Source organism: Dendroctonus ponderosae, unplaced genomic scaffold (genome assembly GCF_020466585.1).
Source record: "Dendroctonus ponderosae isolate FM_Combo_2020 unplaced genomic scaffold, Dpon_F_20191213v2 Dpon_F_20191213_1, whole genome shotgun sequence".
Lineage (NCBI taxonomy): Eukaryota > Metazoa > Arthropoda > Insecta > Coleoptera > Curculionidae > Dendroctonus > Dendroctonus ponderosae.
In genome coordinates this window covers 6,743,635-6,752,290 of record NW_026017110.1, presented here as the reverse complement: position 1 = coordinate 6,752,290, position 8,656 = coordinate 6,743,635, and the positions used below count along the sequence as shown (strand labels likewise).

The window sequence follows — 8,656 nt, the reverse complement described above, 5'->3', positions numbered from 1 at the left end:
CTACTATCGGAGTGCAACTGGTAGTCGTTTGTTGACGGGGTAGCGTTGAAATATTCTTCATATACCATGTACAGTCGAAAATACCCGACTGGTCCATCTCAGGCGGTGGTTCAGCTCTCCCGGAATTACCCTAAATACTTGGTTTTTGCGAAAAAATGAGACACAAATTCAAATTCAGCACAGGGTTCCGAGTTCCCCTTGACAACATTTAAATTCCCGGAGAGCATAGTGCACATGTTGCTTAATTAATTTGAAAAATTAGGTAAAACTCACTGCTTTTGCCGCTTTCGCCCGATCCTCTTCTAGATGCATGTTGGGAATACGAGGTGGAGTCGCGTCGTCCGCTTCTTGATGATTCTCCGCTATCTCTTCGAGCTGAAACCGAGCTGGGACTAACGATCGTTGTGGTCGTTACGGATTCCCTCCGTTGCCACAATTTGGCCACTTCGGTTCTGAAATCCGAAATGGCATTGTGGTGTGAATCGCGACGTGATTTCGATCCCGAACTCCTTATTCCAGAGTCTGCACTGGATTCTCTGCGTTTCCTTCGGAAATGGAAAATACGTGATTTTTAGTAACGTCGCCGATGCGCTAGAATATGTTGTAGAGCACTCGACAAGCATTTGTGAAATTTGAGGAGGTTTAACTATGTGCGCTTTGTGTGGAGGTTTTTGTGGATGCACCTTCTAACCTGAGTTTTATGGTCATGTTTCGTGTTGGTCTGTAAATGAATGAATTGAAGCCGTAATGTGTCCTACTACGTATGGGTGATGAAAAAGTGTTGGTTGAACGTGTTACCCTTGGTACTGCTACAAATATTCCTAGCCTGCACAAAAACACAATCAAGTAAAAAGCTAATTAGCAAAACACCTGCACCTACTTGGTGCATATACTGGGCGTTGGTCCAGTTTCTGCAGTGGTTTGGCGGCCCCAAGGCAAACTCCGCGCTAAATCAGCCAGAGTTTCCCTGCGATGAAGCTGCTTTTGCTGCTTCTTCGCTCCGCCCCATTCCCGCAGGATATCGGTCAGTTGCGCTAAAGAAGAGCGTCTCCTGCGGCCTCCAGCAGGAGGCGAACTTTCCTGCGTCTCGGTCGGTGGGGAGATGGAGCATATTTGGGTGGCTGAGTCGCGACGTCCTCCCAAACGCTGTCGGATTGTCGATTCTTCGAGCTGCAAAAGAAGAGAACAGCTTTATTTTCCACCAAAAAGCTCTATCCTGCAGTCAATCAGGAAGTGTGGGCTATTTTTCTAAGTGAGTGTTGCAGCCTGAATGGGGTTTTATTGGGTTTTAAGTGGATTTTTTGGCGGGGGCACAATCGCGGTCAGACTCAGAAAGTGGTATTTTTTTCTAAGTTAAGTCGTTCTTTTCAATTCTGGAATTTTGCTTTGGTGGAAGCAGTTCAACGTTACTGATGCAATACACCCCGTATCACAGCGACGATTTTTTAGGGGACTTTCGCCATGGTCAAGAGCGAGAGCAAAATATCGGAAATGCTCGGCCTTGTTGCACTTTTCCCATTTACGAGGGCCGATTGCTAACTAGCTGCTACAGTTCTCATTGCGAATGGATTACTTACACGGTTTTTTTCAAATGTTTTATTTGAATTGTTATGTTGGTCAATTATTTTTTACTGACCGGGTTGGAAAATGTTTAAAAATGAATTTTCCTGGTTTGAAACCTTCTTAACGTAGCTGTGGATCCTGAAAACTCTCTAAGCTGAAATCGAATGGGAAACTGTTTATTCAAATTTGGGTCACACTGTACAGAAACCTTTTTTATACATTTTATGCCTTGATTGGAACTAGATTTTCCAATTAATACAGAAAAAAAATCCAGTATACACGAAAAAAAATTGTCAGATATTGAACGCAAACTCCAGCTCGTTGGCATGGTGTTTGAGAATGCCTGCTGCAGTTGCAAGCGAAACGTTAGAGAAAAATTTCAAGCAATACTTGACTCAAAAGGTTTGCGTTGTATGATCTGTTGGAAAAAATTTCGCCAATTCTTCGCCTTATTGTTTGGTCCTGATGCATTCTACTGCTTCCAGAGGTAATCAAATCAAGCCCGATTCGCTGATTAGATGATTATTTACAAGAGTGTGTTATTTTCATGGTTGTGTAAGTAGCTCCACTATTGCATTCCAAGATAAGCAAATAAACTGATCTACGCTTTAAAATTCTAAGTCTAAAGCCATGGCACAAAAATAAACAGAGCAAAATAATGCTATATGATAATAGGTAAGTAACATTGTGGTGTTTGATTGTTAATGTTGTAGTTCGTAAGCGAAATACGAGCGTCGCATTCTTACCGGCCCTTGGATTGCATAAGTGGATTCACTTAACAGAAAACCGTGATCTATTGCCTGAAAAAGACAAATTATTAGGATGTTGACTTACTAAAAGCCGGAAACCGGACTGCGCAAAAGTTGTGTGCACTTTTTGACTCGAATATTCATTTGGGGCCAATTACTAGTAATATGAATACAGTCAAAGGGTAAGCAAGGCGTTATTGTTTGAAGGTTTTCCTGATGATAATAAACGACCTTAGCTCGGGACCATTAAAGTTTCGTTTGCTTCCATGGTCCAGAATCTGCAGTTTTATCAATTTGGATGATTGATGAATTCGCGCTTGAACGGTCCAGGATAAATAAAGCCGCATGGAAATCTGTCTCTATTAAACACGTACCTGCTCTCTAACTAGATCGTCCCATCCGTTTCCTCCTTGCCAGACCAAACCGACTTGATGGGAGAGTATCGGCAAATTACAAACGAAACAAAGGGCAGTCATTGTCCTGCGAACAAAGAAATATTCCTGCAATTTTCCAGAAAAATCGGTGGAGGAAAAGTTGTCGTGCAAGGCGAATTAGATTTAGTGTGGCCAAGCTTGTGTGGAGTGGATTCGATTATTTGCCACTGAGTTTTGTCGCTTTTCTAACATACAACATGCAATATAGTTATGAAAATTTCTAATATAATTTGTAATTGAAAGTTGATTTTTTTCCTTTCAAATGGTTCAAGTAAGAGAATTAATTTAACAAAAAGTTAGGAGAAAAAGTTTTCAGATTTTATAATTTTATATTTTGTGTTCAATTTTCAATTTAATAGTAAAATCAACTTCAATTTTCTATTTCTTGTTTAAGCTTTGCTACGAAAAGAGTAACAAAAAAAAAACAAGTAAGTGGTAAAATTAACACTTTAAGCTTATAGACGATTAGATAACATTTTCTTCAAATTAGTCCATGTCTTGATACTTCAAATTTGATATTGAGCATAACATTTTAATATAGTGAGAGTAATTGTCACTTATAATCTATACATATCTAATACGCACCTCGGAATAAAGCTCAATTTTGAATTGTTCACGTAGTTGAAAGTTTTTTCGACCAAAGGGAATGAAGTGAAAAAAACTAAATTCAGTAGGAATGTTTGTGGATTTGGTACGATTTTTTCCAATTTTCAGTACAATTTGCAACCGCTGCAATCAAATTTTCCTCAAATAATCCTCCTAACAAATTAGCAGACTTTTTCAAAAATTGAGAGCAACTAGAATTAAAGAAAAAAAACAGTCAAAGACAAGTTAAATAAATTGAAATTTAGGCCAACGTTTACAACTTGGACAAAATACTGAACTTCATTAAGTTAAGGAGACAAGTGAAGGAAATATTAATTTAATTAATTAAATTAATTAACAAAATTAATTACATTAATTAAATCAACTAAATTAATTAGTTTAATTAAACTAAATTAATGTTTTGGTGCAATTGCTGACTAAAGATAAAAGTTTGATTAAATGAGTAACAAATTTATGGTTTAGGAGAAGTAATTGACATTTCTTTAGCTCACATGTATCGCTTTCAATATGTATTTAATTCATGTAATTATGGCAGTTTTTAATTGTTTTGCTGGAAATATTCAAATAGCAACTGAATAAATGGGCGACATCTTCATCTTCACATAAATCGACTCTAAGCCAAATTATTTCAATTTGTTCCTCGAAAAGTGTGAATAATCCTGGTTTAATGTGATTTTTCCACCCCCAATGGGACTAAAATTGAAAAAATCTTCTAAATTAATGGTTTGCAACAGAAACCAAGGAAATACGTAATTTGGTGGGAGTAATTGGCACGTTAAGTATTGTAAGTTTGTTAATTTTCAGCTTAAAACAGAAGAAAATTAAATTTTGGCTAAACATTTGCTATTTAAAATTGTGATTTTTGGAATTTTACTGAATAAAATGTCTGAACTTTGCGAATAGTGGCAATAATTGCATGTTGAAACAGTGATTTTGTGCAAAACCAGCAAATAAATTAGTTTTTTGTTACGTAATGTCCAAACGTTGAATACAGTGGGAACAATTGACACTTTACAGCACATATTGGCCAACTTCGCCTTTAAACCAGCAAATAAACGAGATTTTCTGCAAACATTCAAAATTCGTGTTACTTTACATGCTGGTTTCTGGCGTTCTGCATTATAAAACGCTTAAAATTTACTTATAGTGGGAATATTGGTAATTTAGAGTACATACTTGCCAATTTTGCGCTTAAAACAACAAATAAATTAGATTTTCTCCAAATAATAATTGTTCTGGCAACTTGAAATTTGTTGATATTGGGGTTCTTTTTTACAAAAAGTAAGATGATTAAATACAGTGGAAATAATTGATATTTTAGAGTACAAATTTGTTAGCTTTGCCTTAAAAACTGCAAATAAATAAGGTTTTGTTCAACCCTTCGCAATTTCTTCAATTGTAAATAATGGTTTATGGAGTTTTGTAATTTAAAATGCCTAAACGTCAGACGCATCAAAAATCATTGTTACTTTAGAATAAATATTTGCTATTTTAAGTTTTAAAACTGCAAATAAATGATATTTTGTGCAAAAATTCGGACTGAGGACTTTTAAACTTTGACTATAGTGAGAGCACTTGTCACTTCGGAAAATGAGCATTTCTCCAGACCTTCTCTATTTTTGCAACTTGAAATTTTAATTTCCGAGTTTTTCTTTACAGAATGCGAAGACCATCGCTTCAAGCTTCAAAAATTGCCATTTCCAAATGGTTAATCCAAATGAATAAACATGAACAATCTGTATCTAAAAAATCAACCTGAGTTTCACGCTGTTTCATTTGTCACCCTGAAATATTTGCTGAAATAAATAGAAAACGGAAATATCCCCAAACAGCAGCTATTTTGCCAAACAAATTGAATTTCTAACCGTATAAAGCCATAATAATTATACTTCCCGACTGCCTTGAAATGGTCAATTACATTTTGAAATTAGCATTTTGTGTTCTGTCGAGTAAACGAGAAATAAAGAGAACGGAGGCAGTCTAATTACTCGCGTTTTGTATGAAACGCATTCATACTAAATGCGATCGTGGGACGAAGAAAATACATTTTTCCCACTAAGGAAATATTAATTTAGAAACTGAAATTGGTATTTTTCAAGCGAAACTACACAGTTTCTGAGCTGAGCTTTGCGCTTTGCCTCTAGGCTAATCCTATTTACTATCTAGTTCTAGTTAATTAAGATACTGCAAATTAAACTGTTTTTAACAGCGAATCAATTTCAGTCTGCTCAAGCGAACTGATGGGATTTAATCTGCAAAGTGAATTCAATGTTAAGCCAGGAATCTCATTGCTGGAGGTTGATTCACAAACAAACATCCATAAGGGTGATTTTCTCAGTTTTGGTCAGTTGGAGGAAGCTTTTTGCAGCCGAGGCCGTTCCACTGAGTTTAGTCTCAATGTTTTAGCATTGAGCGTCTTCTGGCTCTATTTGGCTGAAGGCTCTGATGAATTTTCCAGTTAGTCTGGCGCTTGCTCAATATTTCTCTTCAGAAATGGGAAAACTTTAAATAACCCATGTGTGGTTTGGAGCAGACCCAATTTGCACTCTTCCATCGGCTAACTTCCATATATTCAGTCGCTAATCTGGTTGATGGATTGCTGCCCGAACATTTTCCAACGGGTTTCCGGCGAAGCTCCTCAACACATGTCGACTAAATAATTCGGCATTTGTATGCCCGATAGAATCGGTTGTGAATATTGAAGCATATTTAAGCGATCATTCAAAGTGTGTGTGAGACCATAACGAATCAATTCTAAAAAGTTCTACAGTTAAACTGTTGCAAATTCAAGCTAACTAGGAAAGCCAATCGTCGAATTATGATGAGAGAGATTGATGATTATTAATGAAGCTGCAGGTCCGGCTCGGCCCCAGCGGCCCGAATATTCAAGCTGTGGATGTGACGCAAAAGGTGCTCGGTTGAAGACGGCGTTTTCTCTCAACTATTTATGTACAAACTGGATGCAGATTTACCTAGTGAGTTGGTTGAAAGAGTGCACTGAAAGTAAAAAATCTGGAAAATTGAAAACTATGGTCAAAGAACCAGAAAGTTCTTGCAGCTGCAATGAAACAAATCGACCTAAAGATAAAGTTAAAGTTACTAAACCTGCATGCAGTTTGTACAAGCCTGAAACAGCCAATCAGAATCGAGAGTGGACCTGTAATGGCGCAGGCGCGGTGACGTCAGCTGCGCCGCCATCGCTCATTCTGACGACGCAGATACTGGATGCTATCTAATGCTGGAAGATCGAATCTTGGACTGGCGCCGAAGAGTTCGGTATCGTTGTGCGTTCGAGTCTCGGCTTAGCTGTTGATTCCTGCTGAACACCAAACACTTAGTGTGAAGTATCTACTGGGTGCTGGGGAGGATTTGAGGACGTGGAGGTGTAGAACTAGAGGAGGTTGGATAGAGCAGCCGGGGAACTAAACGCTACGGCTACTAATCAGTGCAGAAATAAAAACAGCGAAATAAATCAAATGAAATTCTACTACTGACTAAACTACACATTTATCCGGGCAAACTTCCGAGCTGCGTGATTATCGCTAGTGAAACTTTTGAATGCCCAAATTATGGTTTACGATTTTGCGGAAAATATCACTCTCCAGAGACAGCAGCTGGAACATCCTGTCAACAGAATATTACCACAGTGGTTTATAGAGCCATTACTTTCAGCTAGGTTTGAAAATTCAACGCATATTCACGATACTTTTGCGGATTGTTCCAATTTTTGTCGATCAATTAATAACACCCGGGTGGGGTTGCTAGCCCCCCATCGAGGCGCCTCCCCAGGTGGCGGATAGGGGAATGTCTCCCAGATATGGGTGGTACCGGGGAAATGAAATACCCGGGGCGGACCAAAACTAGCACTGAACCGCGGCAGTGGTAACCACAAAAAGGCGTTTAGACAGCGATGGAGAAAGCAACGGGAAACTACTCCATTACTCTCCCCTAGTATAGGTTTCATGGCTTCATAGATGCGGCAGGGGAGGATCACAATTAGACTGTCGGGCCTCCCAGGTCGGGAACATGCGAAAACCCGACAACATGAGAAACGGAAAAATAACCCCAAAACAGGTTAAAATCGTTACATGGAATGTACAAAGTATGTACGAAAGCGGAAAAACCCATAACATAATGAAAGAAACGAATAGGCTGAATATAGACATTATGGGCGTCAGTGAGACCCACTGGCCCGACTCTGGACAATGCAAGATACTTGACCACACAGTATACTACTCTGGCAATGACAACTCACAACATAGGAACGGAGTGGGCATAGTTGTTTCCCCACATATCCAACCAACGGTTAGATCCTTCACACCTTTCTCAGGCAAAGACGACGCCGTTATTGAAGAATTCTATGAACAACTAGAACGTTTGATTAAGATGATGAACAAACAGAAAGATAACCATCCTAATGGGCGTGTGCCAGGCACCACAGGGGATTTCGGACTCGGTGAAAGAAACGAAAGAGGGAACCCTCTTATACTGTTCTGCTAGGATCATAACTTACTACTCAGTACCACCATATTCAAACTCCCCCCTCGCAGAATCTACACGTAGAAATCGCCAGCAGACTCTGCGGAAAAAATAGTTAGAAATCAAATCGACTATATTTCTATACCCAACAGATTCAAAAACTCAATAAGATCTGCAAAAACCTATCCAGGAGCAGATGTTCCCTCAGACCACATTCCGGTTGTGTATAGGTTTGAACTGAGATTGAAACGAATCAAGAAGGCACCCTCCAAGAACAACATAGACATAGGGAAACTGTCCGAGAGAAATATTCGGAAACAAGTGCAGGAATCGCTGACTAACGATTTAAAGAAAATCAACAACAACACGAGTAAAGCACAAGACAAATGGGATAAATTCAAAAACTCTATACAAACAAATTGTGAAAAATATTTGCAAAAGGATAAAAACAAAAAACAAGAGTGGATGACACAAGAGATCCTCGACATGATGGACGAAAGACGGAAACACAAAGTACCGTGAAATTCGCAAAAACATAAGGAAAAACATTAGAGAGGCAAAGTTAAAATGGTTCTCTGAAAAATGTGACAAGATAGAACAATATGAAGTGAAGTACGACTGCCGCAATATGCATAAGGAAATAAGGGAAATGACAACAAAAAAATTAAACAACAGAAATACGTTCATACTGGACACTAACGATCATATTATTTCGGAACCATCAAAGTGTCTAGAGGTATGGAAATCATATGTCGAACTCCTCTTTGCTTCGGAACGATCTAAAGAACACAATATGAATGAGATAGATACGGGACCCCCAATTAT

At 38.5% G+C, this 8,656-nt stretch overlaps 1 protein-coding gene across 1 annotated transcript in view; it reads right to left on the bottom strand.

Moving 5' to 3' along the window:
- The window catches only part of LOC109533435, a 42,726-nt gene extending 36,058 nt beyond the window's left edge, over positions 1 to 6,668 (bottom strand). The window contains exons 1-4 of the mRNA XM_048670261.1: positions 6,510 to 6,668; positions 2,687 to 2,792; positions 881 to 1,170; positions 274 to 545 (exon numbers count right to left, since the gene is read on the bottom strand). Of these exons, the coding sequence (XP_048526218.1) occupies positions 274 to 545; positions 881 to 1,170; positions 2,687 to 2,792; positions 6,510 to 6,550 (709 nt within the window). The 5' untranslated portion in view covers positions 6,551 to 6,668. The remainder of the gene's footprint in view (positions 1 to 273; positions 546 to 880; positions 1,171 to 2,686; positions 2,793 to 6,509) is intronic.
- Positions 6,669 to 8,656: the final 1,988 nt, after the last annotated feature.